Source organism: Lithobates pipiens, unplaced genomic scaffold (assembly GCF_037356315.1).
Source record: "Lithobates pipiens isolate NorthernLeopardFrog02 unplaced genomic scaffold, aLitPip1_a1.2 Scaffold_25, whole genome shotgun sequence".
In the NCBI taxonomy this organism is placed as follows: domain Eukaryota; kingdom Metazoa; phylum Chordata; class Amphibia; order Anura; family Ranidae; genus Lithobates; species Lithobates pipiens.
Window position 1 is genome coordinate 45,305,606 of NW_027507787.1, and position 17,204 is coordinate 45,322,809.

The 17,204-nt window shown below is 41.4% G+C and overlaps 1 protein-coding gene across 1 annotated transcript in view; it reads right to left on the reverse strand.

Annotated features, from left to right (window-relative positions):
* OIT3 (oncoprotein induced transcript 3) overlaps window positions 1–17,204 on the reverse strand; it is a 60,116-nt gene that overhangs the window by 20,646 nt on the left and 22,266 nt on the right. Inside the window, exons 4-5 of the mRNA XM_077454406.1 lie at window positions 7,565–7,687; window positions 2,194–2,316 (exon numbers count right to left, since the gene is read on the reverse strand). Of these exons, the coding sequence (XP_077310532.1) occupies window positions 2,194–2,316; window positions 7,565–7,687 (246 nt within the window). The remainder of the gene's footprint in view (window positions 1–2,193; window positions 2,317–7,564; window positions 7,688–17,204) is intronic.

A 17,204-nucleotide genomic window follows, 5' to 3' on the forward strand; every position in this document is an offset into this window, starting at 1 on the left:
GGGGGGAGGCAACGATCAGCAGCTATGGATGTTGATGGGCGGCGGGATCTTCCTGAGTCTCTGCACACACTGGAGAGGGGTCAGCACGGCTGTGAGTGGAGAGCGTGTCTGTCATTTAAATGCAGCGCAGAGCCAGAGACACCGGGACTGAAGTTTAATTTTCCCTCGTTCTCTCTCTCACAGAGGCACAGCTGATCTGCTCCCCCTTCGGCCCCCCCTCCCCTCCTCTCCTGTGTTCTCCGCGGGAAATGTGAGCTTGTTAGCTTCGCACCTGAATGCCCGCGGAGAACACAGGAGAGGAGGGGAGGGGGGGGGGCGAAGGGGGAGCAGATCAGCTGTGCCACTGTGAGAGAGAGAACGAGGGAAAATTAAACTTCAGTCCCGGTGTCTCTGGCTCTGCGCTGCATTTAAATGACAGACACGCTCTCCACTCACAGCCCCGTGGATAGCAACCACGCCGGCCCCCCCCACAGTGATGGAATTCCAGGGCCCAGTCGCAACTGCGGCTGTTGCGACCCTGATAATTCCGCCACTGGCAAGAGCTGCGGGGATGAGGCCCTTGTCCCTATCAACATGGGGACAAGGTGCTTTGGGGTCAGACCCCAAAGCACCCTCCCCATGTTGAGGGCATGTGGCCTGGTACGGTTCAGGAGGGGGGGCACTCTCTCACCCCCACTTTTTTGCTGCAGCCTACCAGGTTGCATGCTTTGATAAGGGTCTGTTACGGATTTTGAGGGGCCCTTACGCCATTTTTTAAAAATGTTGGCGCAGGGTTCCCCTTAAAATTCATACCAGGCCCTTCAGGTCTGGTATGTATTTTGGGGGGATCCCTATGCCATTTTTTTAAAACAATTTGACACAGGGCTCCCCTTAATTTCCATATCAGACCTGAAGGGCCTGGTATAGCTTTTAGGGGGAGCCCAAGCTATTTTTTTAAAAAATGTTGGTTCAAGATTCCCCTTAATATTCATACCAGACCCAAAGGTCCTGGTAATGGACTGGGGGGGGGGGGGGGGGGGGGGGGGGGGGGGGGGAGGGGGGGGGGGAGGGGGGAATCCCATGCTCTTTTATTCAATTAGTTTTTTTTCTATATTGCCAAGACCCGACAATTCCTTACAGCCGTGATCAGTTTTAAATGGCAATTTTCCCTTTAGAAATGTCATTTTGCTATGGTACTGTTCTAAACATGGGAAAAATGCGCCACTTTACATGCATACTATAGACACCCCCCAGGCATGATATTTAAAGGAATATTTCATTTTTATTGTTTCACTTTGAGCATTAAAAAAAATCACTGCTCCTGAAAAAAACGACATTTTTTTTTTAAATTTGCATTGACACATGTCCCCTGGGGCAGGACCCGGTGCCCAAACACTTAATGACAATAACTTGCAATAAGCCTTTAAAATTAGCACTTTTGATTCTTCATGTTAGTGTCCCATAGCATTTAACGGTGTTCCGACGACTTTCGATTTTGACACGAACACCACTTATTGTTCGCTGTTCGGTGAACAACCAATGTTCGAGTCGCACTTACACTCGATTTGAACATCGGGCTCATCCCTAATGTTCAGTAATACAATCATATCAGGTAGCCACCATATGACATGGTATTAGAAATTGTTCTACATCTGTAGAAATAGTCAACATTTATCCAATGTGAAGTAATTAAACAGAAGTTGCCAGGTAATATATTAAGTGGCCACTAAGTAACCTGTCATGCTTAAGTGGAAAAAGGAAGGTATGAAGGGTTAGGGGAACAAAAGATAAGACATGACTATATGTAATATAACTTTATAAACTCAAATAAAAAGATAAAAAGCAGGTGGGCTGGGACCATATTTGTCATTGTTTCTTTATTTGTAAGTCCTTTTTTTGAAATTCTTGATTTTTTTTTCATGAGATGTTTATTCAAAAGTAATAGTTCTGAGAGAAACTTGAATAATTCATAATAAATGTTCCACAGTTGTTGGTATGCCAGGGCCCAGGTAATGTTATGAAAAATATAATTCCACCATTTCAGTTGCTACCGATGAAGAACATTCATTTAATGTAAGGCAAGACTATAGAATTATTTAGCATGAATACTTCACTAAATGTGGCCAGTAAATGATAAAATGGTTTTAAAAACATTCACTAAATTTGTGGGCCAAATGTTAACATAAAAAAAAATAAAAAATTCAAAGAACTTACCTTGACATGTATGGTTATCCTCAGACAGGAGAAGCCCTCGTGGGCATTGGCACTGGTAGGTTTCACCAAATAGAACACAACTGTGACTACAACCTCCATTGTTATTTTGGCAGCCTTCAATATCTAAGAGAGATAGTTCAATGATTTATAACAAGACAGCATTGCAAAAAATAAGATTGAAAAACATGTGCCATAAATTGTAAGAATGAATCATATATACCAAATAATGTACAGTAAAAAAATGTTATAACCAAAATACATCTCTTTGCCAAAAATATGCTTGAAAAAACTATATATATATATATATATATATATATATAAAAAATTGTTCCTTGCTGCTTTTTTAATCATTAGTACCTTTAAAAGAAGTGAGAAAAAGTAAAAGTAGAAGAACAATTTAAAGCACCTGATTTAAAGCACATGTGCAGGATAAAGGAAAATCTGTATGATTAGTTGGGCTTCTAATTGCAGAAGGATTGTTTAGGGGTCAGATAACCCTGTTCTGTATTTGCAAACTGCCAAATCAGACATTTATCTTGAGGCAGGAAGCCAGACTGCCCGCAATCACAAAACCTTGCTGTCAATTTAGGCTTCATCTTCTATGAACAAATGCAGTGAATGAGTACTTCCTTGAAGGCCAGATCATCTTCTAATGGTAACACCCGCCTGAGGGAGGGAGTCAAATTTATGAGTTGGATCCTGCAGGTGGGGGTATGGGCAGAGCGTTCCCAGTGGTAGGCTGACATGGAGCTGTCAGGAAAAAGGATTGTAATATTATTGTATGATATTTCAAACAAATCCAAGACCCTAGTTCAGAAAATAATAAGCATTGCTGTGTGTCTTTTCTACTGCAACTATTTGGATTTGTTAATTCAGTGCACAGTTCATTTAGTTACTATACCAGCAAACCATTCTCGGTAGTGGGAAAAGAGGGTGTTAGACTGTCACAAGTGCTTAGAATTATAATAAAGTTTGTAATATACATATACAAAACCATGAAAACTTCACTGGGTCAAATGCAGGAAAGCATATTTATGCTTGCTGAACCATCTTATCCTTAATCATAATGTAGCTAGGAGCTAGCTAATGCCTGCATTGTTAGGAGATACTGTGTAGCATTTCTGTTGTGAAGCTGTTCTCCCCTAAGCTGTTCTGTTATTTATTAATAATGTGTAACTTTGATGCGTTTTTCTTGTGCATTGATTTTTCTTTTTTCTTTTTATGTATAGTTTAAAGAGTAACATATTTGCTGTTCTGTGATATGAATATCTCTACTCCCTCGTTCCTGAAGAAGCCGATAATGGCGAAACATGTTGAACGTATTGGGATGGAACCTCTTTTGGTCTTTAAAGAGAATGTCACCTGCGTTTAGGCAATAGGTTTCAATTATAGACCATAGAGAATTGTATTAAATGTTGGACTATTTTTTATATTTTGTGTAATGTATAGGAAATAAATTTGTATATCTTTTTAGAACACCTTTTCTTATTTTTCTTTCAATATTTGGTGCCGCAAAAGTCCTTTACCTCCAAAATGTTTGTGTCTATATTTCCTTTTGGGATGCTGGTACCAGTATTGTATATTATTTGAACAGATCCCTGTCAGAGTATTCTTTTCAAACTGTTCTCCCCTAATGTTCAGCCTTGACTCTGTGTTGTCATAGCCTGAATATAGAGTGACTGAGTTCTGAAGAGTAAAGCAAAGCATCTTTGGGACGTGTAGTCCACGGAGCCAAGATTTGCATTCAGCTGGACTGTTTTGAACTACAAATACCAGCTGGCTGGGGAATAACAACAGGGTGCTAAAAGAGATGTTAAAAGGCATGTGTGCAGGTGGGATCTCTTTCATGGGACTCCGGCCTGGAACTGCTAGCAAGTGACTCTCTGTCAGTGTGTGCTGTGGCCAAGTCGTGGCCTGTGCTGCAGAGAGAGAGAGTGTCTCATCACATATGGGTGCAGGAGCACCCACTGCCAGGTTTTTCTAACCATTCAGTGGCAGCCTGTCTCATGCTAGATTCAGCCGAGCTGCAGTGTGGTGTGTTGCCAGACCGCATAACCCCTTGAGCAGGGCTCTACTGAGGTCCACTTCACTTTCCAGCATCAAGAAGCATTGGACCTGGCGAGCAGGCACTTGCCCATCCTAATACCACAAGAGACACTGCATACAGACACCATTGTCTTGCTCCTCTTCATAAGTCTGTGGGACTTGGCACTAAATTTACTCTTTGCAGAGCTGTGATAGCATTCCTCCTTCCACAGGGCACTACAAGTACACTTTTGCCATCACCAGAACACTCTATCTTATTCTGATCATTTGCATCGCCATGACCCTGTGAACCTTCCAACCCACCTGACACTATGTGTTCAGACATCATTGCAACACCTTTAAGTAATAAGACAGCACTCAATGCATTTATATTCTATTAACGTTAACTGGAATACTTCAGTTAAGGTAAGGTTGTACAAAGGGATAATGGTTCAAGTGAGTCAGCCGAATGACCACTTAAGAAATGTCAGTTGAGACAGAAGGCAACAACACAATATTATATACAACTATGTACAGTAGGATATCACTTGGACATAACCTGAAGGATAAACAAGTTAAACAACAATACTTCTAGAAAAAGAAACCCAGGCCTGCTTGTTTAACCTCTGATCCTAATGAGAGATGCAGCTAAACATAGATGGTGTAAGGGCCCATTAAAGTGGAAGTAAACCCATCGATTTAAACAGTAAAAAAAAAAGGCATGCAGGGAATGCTAACTGCACATTGGCTGTGCTCTCAGCCAAACTATCAAACCATCCAATGGCTGGTGTCATAACGAATCACATGTGCAGCACCATAGCAGTTGAAGATTAAAGAGAGGCAAATATGGCAGCTTCCTTGGCTGAAAATGATAGGGGAGTTTACTTCCACTTTAAGTAGCAATGACAGAATATCCTTGTTGCAGATCTGATGGTCTTCACCGGCAGTTGGAGCTCATTAATTGTATTTGTTAATTGTAGTAACAGAGTGGTAGTATATCTTGTGACGACTGTAGCTAAAGAGAATTATGTACTGTGTTCAAATGAAGGTGCAGTGAAGTGTTCCCAAGTCAAAGCTGTCTGTGCACAGTGTCCCAATGAAACAAAGGAAAGGTTTGTAAAGATGGAGGATGGCCCTCTCACTAATGACCAGGCTGATTCCACACCTTCCAGCTAGCGACTCCCGAATAGACATTCTGGCTGCAGATCTGCTTTTGAGGATTCCTCGTTATGGAGCATGAAGTGTGGGTAGCTGCACTGTATAAATGATGCTGATCAGGCAGCACTGGATCCCTTCTTGGTCAGGTGAGAATGCTGTGGGCTACGTGATAGGCCGCAATCTCACTCTTCCTGAGTCGAGAGGTCCTTCACACACAAGGCCCCGGAGAAAGAGTGTGAGGCAGGTCTCTGGTTTCTTTTATAGTTCTTCCCAGCAATCTCCCTGGTGGTAGAAAAATCCCTGGGATATGTAGTCCAGATACAGTGTCATGCAAGGGAACAACCAGCTGTTAGAACTCCCAATCCCACAAACCCTTTGGTTGGGCTCACAAATACGATGTCAGTTTGATAAAGCTGGGCACTAGAGGGATAATATGGGATACAGATAGGGTAGGAAATAGCGGTTCATTGTAATTATAGTCTATTTTGCTACATAACCTTTTGATACAACTGGCCTGTGGTATTGAGGCACAGAAAAAGTGGTTCCACAGTCACTCCTCTGCCCTCCCCCTACCTTTTTAGATAGGTTTGCAACTAAACCGTGTGTTTTGTAGAGAAGTCTTCAAATCCTGCAGTTAGTTACTGTTTCTGTTCTACTGTATCATATCATTGTTGCCTTTGGCTCTAATGACATTTTCCAAGGGCTATGTCACTGGAATCTAATGCTTATTACCTAAACAAGATTTAACTATTTCACTTAAAATTGTGTAGGTGTCTCTAATTATTTTGTTATTAACAAAAATGTCTGAACTCAGGGTGTCAGAGATGTCCGAGGACTTGCATGGTCGTGGCAACTAGTGGGGTACAAATTCAGCAAGTAGCCCTCACAGGGGAAGCGCTACAACAACAATGATTATACCTTAGTATTGAGCGTTCCAAAATGTATAAAAATATGTTTTGCTGCACGCAGTCCATGAGAGCAGCTTCTACGAGAAAAAAATAGTACTGGTATTTTTGTGTATCTGCATAACAATAGAGGAAATAGAGCTAGGAATAAGCACCTGCCTTAACGGTGTGAAACGCGTTAGTGGTTTTCTCCTTGCTCTATGGATCTACATTAATAAAGAAAACATTTTTCATTGGAGTGCAGCCATTCTGGACCTTTTAGTTTTGTTATCTGCATAACAATGTTATGAACATGGGACACAAACTGCACAAGGCTATTGCACTAGGACAGGTGAGCTATCACAAATCTTCAATACTTCTTAACCACTTGCCGACCAGCCACCGCAGTTGTACTGCGGCAAAATGGTACAGCTGGGAAAAACAACGTTATGTAACGCCACTTCGCCCTGTGGCCACTAGGGGGCGCACATGTGCACACAGAGAATCAGGATCTGTGTGTGTAAACACACAGTTTCCGGTTCTCTGAGGAGAGAACAGACAGATCGTCTGTTCATACAGAGTGATCTGTCACCTTCCTTGCACAGTCCTCTCCCCCTTCAGTTAGAACGCACACTAGGGAACACATTGACCGCTTGATCGCCCCCTAGTGATTACCCCTTCACTGCCAGTGACATTTTTACAGTAATAAATGCAGTTTTTTAGCATTGATCGCTGTATTAATGCCAATGGTCCCAAAAATGTGTCAAAATTGTCCGACATGTCCGCCATAATGTTGCAGTCCCGATAAAAATCACAGATAGCCGCCATTAATAGTAAAAAAATAAAAAAATAATAATAATGCCATAAAACTATCCCCTATTTTGTAGACGCTATAACTTTTGCACAAATCAGTCAATATACGCTAATTGCAATTTCTTTTACCAAAGATATGTAGAATACATATCAGCCTGAACTGAGGAAAAATATATATTTTTTTATATATTTTTGGGGATAGTTATTATAGCAAAAAGTAAAAAATAATTTTTCTAAATTGTCACTCTTTTTTTGTTTATAAAAATAAAAACCACAGAGATGATCAAATGCCACCAAAAGAAAGCTATATTTGTTGCAAAAAAGGAACGCAAATTTTGTTTGGGTGCAACGTTGCACGACCGCGCAATTGTCAGTTAAAGCAACACAATGCCGAATCCTAAAAATTGCTCTAGTCAGGAAGGGGGTAAAATCTTCCGGGGCTGAATCGGTTAAAAGAACCAAATACAAACATGATCCCATATGCAAGTCACCTTCACATGTCTTTCCGTCTTCTTTTAAGGCTCTTCCTTTGGCACACTCACAACGATGGGAGTTCTTCAGGTTGATACAGATGTCACTGCAGCCTCCATTATTAGCCTCACATTCATTCTCATCTGCAAGTATTGAAAAAGTCATGCAAAAGTAATGGTTAGTTTCCATCACATACAATATTTATTTGAATGGTCATGTGATCACTTGGGTTGAGTAAAAGCTGGAAGAACTGTGCTTCTAAGCGGCCCTCACATATTGAAAAGTACATGTCAGAAAATCGGATGAGTAGATCTAAGAAGGTTACTTACCTTCCATGCTTCCTCAATCTGCCACTGACATGTCAAGGTTTTAACCAGATTGTTGCACCTGCATCACATGATGTCACCCCTTGAGAATAGAGTCTTTATACTTCCTGAACTACTGAAATTCTTGTTAGTCACCAACAATGCAACCATAGTCTAGGCCAGGGATATGCAATTAGCGGACCTCCAGATGTTGCCGAACTACAAGTCCCATGAGGCATAGCAAGACTCTGACAGCCATAAGCATGACACCTAGAGGCAGAAGCATGATGGGACTTGTAGTTTTGCAACAGCTGGAGGTCTGCTAATTGCAGATCCCTGGTCTAGGCCTTCGCTGCAATGCTTCCTGGTCATTGTTGCACCCCAATCTGGTCTTTGGTACACCTGTAGCATCTGCTGCACCTCAGCTTTTTTCACAGTCTTATACACATTGCATCACTTTTAATTTTAGTTATGAAGAAAGGTCATGAGCACTGAACTTATGTGTCCACTAGTGGGTGTCTCCCAGTAGCCAGTAAATGGCAATAATCAGTCCCCACCTGTTGACTGTGTGCCATGTACCTGTTTATTGGTGATGATCAGCTCCTGACCTTGATCCTAATACATACCATGATCCCGTTCTTGTTCCAGTACATGCATCCTGTACCCTTCTACTCTCTTATCTGCTCCCTTTGTTCCTGATCCCAGTTTTGGTCCCTTTCCTGTTCTGTCTCCCTGGTTGGTCACTTGGTTTAATGTTCATGTATATATTTTTTCACTTTTGCCTTGTATTCTGTTTGCTGGAGTTGGATGGTTTTTGCTTCATTAATAATAAATCTTATGTTGTGTTTAATCATACACAGTCTGTTCTCCTAAAGTGGTTGCAAACCGGGACATATACCCAGTGGCAAGTCTCAGGTGATACACAGAGATGAAACAAATCCTTCCACATAAGTTGTACCTGTATCTGCAACCATCTCTCCTCTACATCCATTCAAAGTGCAGAATTTACAGTTTGTCTGAGCTTTCAGAGGTAGGGAGCTGAAGTCGCACACATCAGAGCTCAGAGAGTGTGTAGCCTCAGAGCTGATTGTTGGGAAGAAAAAAAGGCAAAAGTACAGGCACGATTAGCTAGCAAGTGCGTCAATCAATTATGAGGAAGTGAAAGAGGAGAATGGGCTGAAAGGATAAAGTCATGCAGTCATTAGTGGGATGGGGCTAACATTTATTTAGACTATAAAACACACAAATTACACACATACACACACACAGTTGTGCTCATAAGTTTACATACCCTGGCAGAATTTACGATTTCTTGGCCATTTTTCAGAGAATATGAATAACACAAAAACTTTTCTTTCATTCATGGTTAGTGTTTGGCTGAACCAATTTATTATCAATCAACTGTGTTTACTCTTTTCAAATCATAATGGCAACAGAAACTACCCAAATGATTCTGATCAAAAGTTTACATAAGTCAGTTCTTGATACCATGTATTGCCCCCTTTAATATCAATGACAGCTTGAAGTCTTTTGTGGTATTTGTGGATGAGGCTCTTTATCTTCTCAGATGGTAAAGCTGCCCATTCCTCTTGGCAAAAATCCTCCAGTTCTTGTTAATTCTTGGGCTGTCTTGCATGAACTGCACATTTGAGATCTCCCCAGAGTGGCTCAATAATATTGAGGTCAGGAGACTGAGATGGCCACTCCAGAAACTTCACTTTATTCTGCTGTAGCCAATGACAGGTCAACTTGGCCTTGTGTTTTGGATCATTGTCATGTTGGAAGGTCCAAGTACATCTCCTGCGCAGCTTCTTGGCTGATGAATGCAAATGTTCCTCCAGTATTTTTTGATAACATACTGCATTCGTCTTGCCATCAATTTTGACCAAATTTTCTGTGCCTTTGTAGCTCACACATCCTCAAAAGATCAGCGTTTATAGTTGTGTCCAAAAATCTAAATTTTGGTCTCATCACTCCAAATGACTTTGTGCCAGAAGCTTTGAGGCATGTCTGTGCTGTTTGGCGTATTGTAAGCAGGATATTTTGTGACATTTGCATAGTAATGGCTTTCTTCCGGCGACTCGACTATGCAGCCCATCTTTCTTCAAGTGCGTCCTTATTGTGCATCTTGAAACAGTCACACCACATGTTTTTGGAGACTCCTGTATTTCCCCTGAAGTTACATGTGGGTTTTTCTTTGCATCCCAAACAATTTTCCTGTCAGTTGTGGCTGAAATTTTAGTTGGTCTACCTGACCGTGTTTGGTTTTAATAGAACCCCTCATTTTCCACTTCTTGATTAGAGTTTGAACACTGCTGATTGGCATTCATTGGAATTACTTGGATATTTTTTTATATCCCTTTCCTGTTTTATACCAGTTCAACTACCTTTTCCCGCAGATCCTTTGACAATTCTTTCGGCTTTCCTCATGACTCAGAATCCAGAAATGTCAGTGCAACACTGGATGAAAGATGCAAGGGTCTGTCAGGAGTCCACAAACGTATTGACCTTTTATACACACACATTAACTACAAGCAAATCGATCACAGGGGAAGATGGGTACCTTTAAAAGCCATTCAAACCTCTTTGTGTCAACTTGTGTGCATGGTATCAGGCCAAAATCACCAGGGTATGTACATTTTTGATCAGGGTAATTTGGGTATTTTCTGTTGCCATTATGATTTAAAAAGAGTAAACATAGTTGATTTATAATAAATTAATTCAGCCAAACACTGACCATGAGTGAAAGAAATGTTTTTGTGTTATCATTCATATTCAGTGGTGTAGTGGGTAGCACTAAAAAGGGTTGCTGGTTCGAATCCCAACCACGGCACTACCTGCCTGGAGTTTGCATGTTCTCCCTGTACCTGCATGCTGGTAGGTTAATTGACTTCTGTCTAAATTGAACCTAGAATGTGAGTTGGGGACCTTAGATTGTAAGCTCCTTGAGGGTAGGGACTGATGTGAATGTACAATGTATATGTAAAAATAAATTGATGGCACTATGTAAGTACCTTAATAATATTCTCTGAAAAATGCCCAAGAAATCATAAATTCTGCCAGGGTATGTAGAGACTTATAAGTACATCTGTATATATATATATATATATATATATATATATATATATATAATAAAAATAATATAATTTAATAGTCTAAATATATGTTAGCCCTGTCCCACTAATAACTACATTATGTTATCCTTTCAGCCCATTCTCCCTTTTCACTTCCTCATAATTGGTTGACACACTTGCTAGCCAATCGTACCTGTCGTTTTGCCTTTTTTCTCTTTTATAAATCTAACAGGTCCATCGGCCAATCAGGTCTGAAGAAAAAGCTTGTTGCATGCCCTACATGCCCTCTGTGTGACATCACGTCGAGCCCGGTGCCATCTTGCATTCCACGCTGGGGACATCGACGTTTGGCCGCTTCCTGCTTACATCCAGGTGATACAGTTTGCACGCGAGGCCACCAAAAGTATTGGACGGTCCGGAGAACCCCTGAGACGGATGCCTTTATATACAATATGCCTGTATATTTCTACTATCTCATGAGTTGCCATTTGTCATTTTAATTAAACCATTGTTTTTATATGCTGCACTTAGCCTGGCTCCCCTCTGTTCCTACTGATGAGGATGTGAATCACAGACTGTGTGCAGAAGGGCTATTTTCCTGTCACCTATGATCTATTGGTTTCAAGAAAACCCTGTCAAAAACAACTCACGTTGCGCCGAGGAACTAGACAGCAGAGAGAAATCACACTCCGTGCTTTGGATAGAGGTAAGTAAACGCTATAGAAATATGGACAAAAAAGATCCTCGGCCCCGGAAGGAAGAGGGGTTGAAAAGTATTCCATTACGCTTTACCTTTGCAGGGAAATAAAGATGAAGTAAAACCACCAGGGTATACTTCCTCTTTAATTGTGTAAAAGAACATGGGCTTGTGGGTAAACCTTATACCCATAAAATCATGTTTTTTCCTTCTAATTACGAGGGCTGGGCTGAAAAGGAGTATGTGTCATTTAGACACATGCCCCCCTTCTATGACACTGCAGTGAGAGGTGTGCTTACACTGCAGCATTTTGTTTAATGGACAGCTGGGGCCAATGGTATGTTACTATTGGTCCAAGGCTCCAAACTGTCCATTGAGCTCACTGCCTCTGACAAAAAGTGAGGAGAGGCACTGTGAACTCATCTCAGTCTGCTGTAAACAGAGTGTGCTAGCTTGTATTTAAACAGGTTGTGCTGTATGTAGCTTCTGACAGGCTGCACAAAGAGCCCCATAGCGCCAGAACCATAGATCCTAGGAGCCCCAGTGGTGGAGTAGGTCTTTGGCTACATACCCCCCCAAATGTAGACGTCTCTATGACCCTCAAAACACAATCTTTTTTTTTGGGGGGGGGGCAAATGGGCCTATCTTAAGGTAAGGAGCCTGAAGCTGCAGCTCCAATATCCCCTATGTTAATCCAACCCTTACTGCAGTGTGTATGCCTCCACATGGCCCCCTATTTTAACAGTTTGAGTGGTTTTGACACTTGACAGATGGTTGGGAAGCAGTAAAAATGTGACCCAACCATCTGTTTTTAAAGTCTATGTGAAAGATCTCTTTGTGTGCATGGTAGCGGGGTTGTGGGACCTAGAAGTAACTTCTTTCTCTGCAAGTTCTTCAGTACAGCCTTGTCATAAGAATTATAAGAACACAACAAAACAATGAAATTGCAGGGCCAGTAGAAAATAGTAAATTTTAGGTGTCACCATTTCTTGATCAATAATCCAGAACAGCGGTAACGATTTCTTTCACACTTTACTTGCGCAATGCTTCTTCAAGATAAAGGACACAGGAAGTATCTAAGCAAAAGAAACGGCAGGACAACCAGGCAACCATAGGTGGGCTTCTTATTAGAGCTTTTCTTTTAGGACATATTTTAAGTTGTAAGTGTTCAATGGTGGGTAAAGGGTAAACCCCATAAAAATTTTGTGTGTCTGTCCCATACCACAAGATTATAATGAAGGTGGACTCTGATTAATTTACACTGCATTATAGAGATTGTATTTGAAATACATTGTTTGTTTATGGAATGGCCATCACAGTTGTATGGAAGTGAGAAATCTGGTGGAGATATCCGACTACTGGAAACCCCAAGAGATGCAAGAAGCTAGTGGGTGATTTGAGTTGTAAGAAATACATCAAAATGTAGTATCAGTTTTGGTGGATTTCCCTTTTAATATTGATAAAGCAAAATGGGGCATTGCAACATTTAAAGTGCTATGACTAAGGCTACCAGGTGCAGAAACGCGTCAGAGTTTTCTATGTATCCCACAGCTATTTAACCCCAAAGATAAGATAAGGTTTATTGTACTCAAAGCACTCAATAAAGGATTCCTATGCCGATTGTACACTGGATTGCTGACTATATCTTAAGTTTATGTGAGGGTGATGTGCTGGTACAAAAAAGAACATATTAGTTAAAAAAAAAAGTTACATTATACTTTGACTTGATTAGACTGGAAGTTCTGCCTAGCGTGCATTTTTGATCTGTCTGATAAGTCAGTTTTAGTGTTGTGTGTATGTGTCTACAGGGCTTCTTACTGAGAGGACTTTAAATTAGTACTAATTTTATTTATGTGGTTTCTGAAGCTGCACTCTGTTCGCTATGGGACTCTGTTCTCTCTCCCTCCTTCTATCATGTCTCTTACTAAACGTCCTCTTCAAGCTGCATGAACAGCTCTCCACTGTCCTATTTCCCCTGGACTTACTATATTTCTATCAGGAGTCATACAGAATTAATGAATCAGCAATGGCAGCTGACGGAAGATTATATCACTGTGCGTCAATTCAGGGGAGCCATCAATCAGCAAGTGTTCAACCTCTGCTTCCCTGCCTGATGGAAGCTAAAAATATTTTTGGTCCTGCATGAACACTGCTATAGTCTGTTCATTCCTTATCTGCAGAAAGGCATTGCTGATTATCCACTTAGCTTTAAACTACTTTCCCCACATACATCACCTTCGTCACCCATGACATGGGAGTTTAATGAGGCCTATTATAGAGACTAATGCTCAAAATCAAAATGTACAGCCTGAACCAAAAAGAATTAGAGTATGAAGTACTCTGTCCAAATATGGATGCCCTAGCCTAAATGTGTGATAAATTCACATGATCTTTGAATCATCATGATTAATTGCTACATTTTAGTTTTGTTTTTATAGCCTCTCTCAGTAGAAAACAATTGCTTACCAACCAATACTCACCCTCTTCTTGTTCTGGGTCCTCTTCCATGGTCCAGTGCTGAGCCCAGAGTACCAAGGATAAGCACCTTGGGCGTGTCACAAAACCATTCCGGGCTCACAGGAGAATGCTGCATTATATGGTGCCTGTCAGGATCGTGTAACGCAGCTGGTGCTTGGTTTTCCTGGTTTTGGCTGAGCTGCATTCTCCTTGTCTGATTGTCCACCTGCAAGGGGATCAATGTAGACACAATCTCTAGGTGGAGGCCAAACCTGTTTTAAGCCTGCCAAGCCCCTAGTGCCATTTTTCTGATAGTGTTTGCATCATGTGCTTCAAGCTCCTTGTTTTCCTGCCTTATTCCCGTGCCTTGACTATTACCTACGACTGATTCTCGCCCTGCCAGATAGTTTTGATTCCCTTGTTATCGACCTCAAATTGAACTTTGGATTACTCTCTGAATCTAGCCTGCCTTTTGACCACAGATTTGATCGTGATTACTCTCTGAATGTTGCCTGCCCTGAACCCAGACTGCCATTAGACCTCTCCACCTGTCTGCCAACCATAAGTGCCTATATGTTTTGCATAGCTAGTACCTGCCTCGGTGTGGTAACCAGGCACTATAGCATTGTGTATAAGACCTGGGGTCAACTGAGTACCGGTAGGCCTGTTTGCCTTATGGGGAAGGGGGCTGTTATAGGTGAAAAACACAGAAGCCAACTATAGTTCCTGACCATCAATGCTAGGGGTAGGCTTGACAGTGCTGTTCTCTGCAGCATTTCATACCCTACCCCCACCAGGGAAAAAAAGAGAAGAAAATATGACTCTTCATGTCAGATGATCAGACCAAAGATCAAAATGTAAAAAAAAGGTGCCCGCTTTCACCTCTGTTGTTTGCCCTAACTATTGAACCACTGGTGCCTATGATTAATGCCTCAGCCTTGTTGAGAACAGCTTTGGCAGTGATCACAGACTTTGGTACCTATTCTGGCTTAACCATCAATTGGTCCAAGTCAGCTTTGTTACCTTTAGAGGACATAGTTCCCTCTCTGCATGCATTCTGCCCCGTTCTGGTAGTTGAAGCATTTAAGTATTTAGGTGTGGTGATTTTGCCCGATTTATCTTGCTATTTCTGTCTCTAATGGCTAGACCATATGGGCACTACTTTAAGATATGAAAAGGTTATTTACCAGCATTGTGGATGCCTGCTAAATTTGAGAGGGTTTGGGGAGGTTGGCTTGATGCACCAGGTAGACCTGATTATAGATAGAATATTTGGGTAGAATGCTGTTGGTTACTCAATGCTGGTTGTCACTATATGCCCTTGTACACACGGTCGGAGAATCCGTCAGAATGTGTCCTATCCGACCGTGTCGTCGGATAATCCGACTGTGTGTGGTATGCATCGGACTGATTCCGTCGGAATATCCGTCGGACCCAATTTTCCAACATGTTGGAAATATTTCCCGACCAACTGGGCCGATCGGACATACTCCGATCATTTGTAGAGAATTTTGATCGGACCAAGTGCCACGCATGCTCAGATCAAATTCCTACATCAAAGCTATTGGCTACTAGCCTGAATGTAGTCCCATCGTAACGAAATTACGTCATCACATTCTGAAAGATCAGATTTTTCGCCAACTTTGTCCGACCGTGTGTATGCAACAGTTTCGGACAAGATCCGACGGACAAAATCCGACAAATTTGGTTGTGGAAATCTCTGATCGTGTGTACAGGGGCTTTGACTTTGGAGTGTGCAATATTAATGCTCTATTGACACTATAATTTCTGTTTTAAGCCACTAGGTGGGGCTGTATGTTCTCTTTAGTGAGCTCTACACATAAGGAAGTTGTCACTGCCCATTTGTTTTCTACTGTTTTGTACATGACAACTTTGCATTGTTTTGTGTTTATGGAACATGTATGCTGGAATGTGTTCAAATAAAACTTTCTTCTGATTTAAAATTTTTTTTTTTAAAAAGGGGGAGCATTAGAACTATCCAGCAATGGGCATTTATAAGAAATTGAATATCCTCTAATAAGCTATTAAACTAGTGCATCCTTACCTTTCACAACGTATCTACTGTTATTTAGTTGTATTCTCTTCCTGTCGGAAAAGAAAGGTCAACTCAAAATCAGGCTGTAAGGCCACTGTGTTGACTGACCTGTCTCCTGCCATGCCACACAAGACTTGATAGCTGATTCTGTCTGGGCTAGTAAAGGAAGATAAAAACAGTGTAGCGCTTCAATAATAATAAATGTGATCAACATAAATTATAAAAATAATAATATGACAAAAATCGCATAAATATAAATGCCTAGAGATAAAAGTCCAACATTGGGCGCTCATTCCACTATGTAGCTGGCATAGGGGTGACCGAACCGTCACAGAGGAGGAAAATAATGCACTAGGCGAATGTATTCATGTGGATCTGCTTGACTGTAAACATCAGGAAAAAGTAGATAAATACTTCTTACCGGAACAGTTGGACTCACACAGTCGTATGACGGTTGAGTCTAGAAGGCTTGAGGTCACAGTCTGGGACCAAGGAGTATAAGGAGGGAGGTCTGTTGAGCTGATGGAGGAGCTCCAGGCGGTTGTAGGCCCAATGGTGGATCCTTTCAGATGGAACGTCAAGGTTGTTTGTAGTCAAGCTCAGACGCAGCCCGTTGTACCAATACTCCAATCTCCCCCGAATGGGGAGGGGGATGTTGTGAAGGTTTAAACCAAAGAAACGGAGAAAAGGAAAAAGAAAAAAAGGCTCCACATGGTGCGGGTCAAACGGTGTAAAAAATGTTGGTTTATTGAAGTCAAAAGATAATTAATGACTTGGTGATCACATAAAAAATAAAATGAAATTAAAAGCAATGTGGGGTGCCAACAGCTCGCCCAACGCGTTTCGACATATATGTCTTCAACAGGGGCAACATATGCCCCTGTTGAAGACATATATGTCGAAACGCGTTGGGCGAGCTGTTGGCACCCCACATTGCTTTTAATTTCATTTTATTTTTTATGTGATCACCAAGTCATTAATTATCTTTTGACTTCAATAAACCAACATTTTTTACACCGTTTGACCCGCACCATGTGGAGCCTTTTTTTCTTTTTCCTTTTCTCCGTTTCT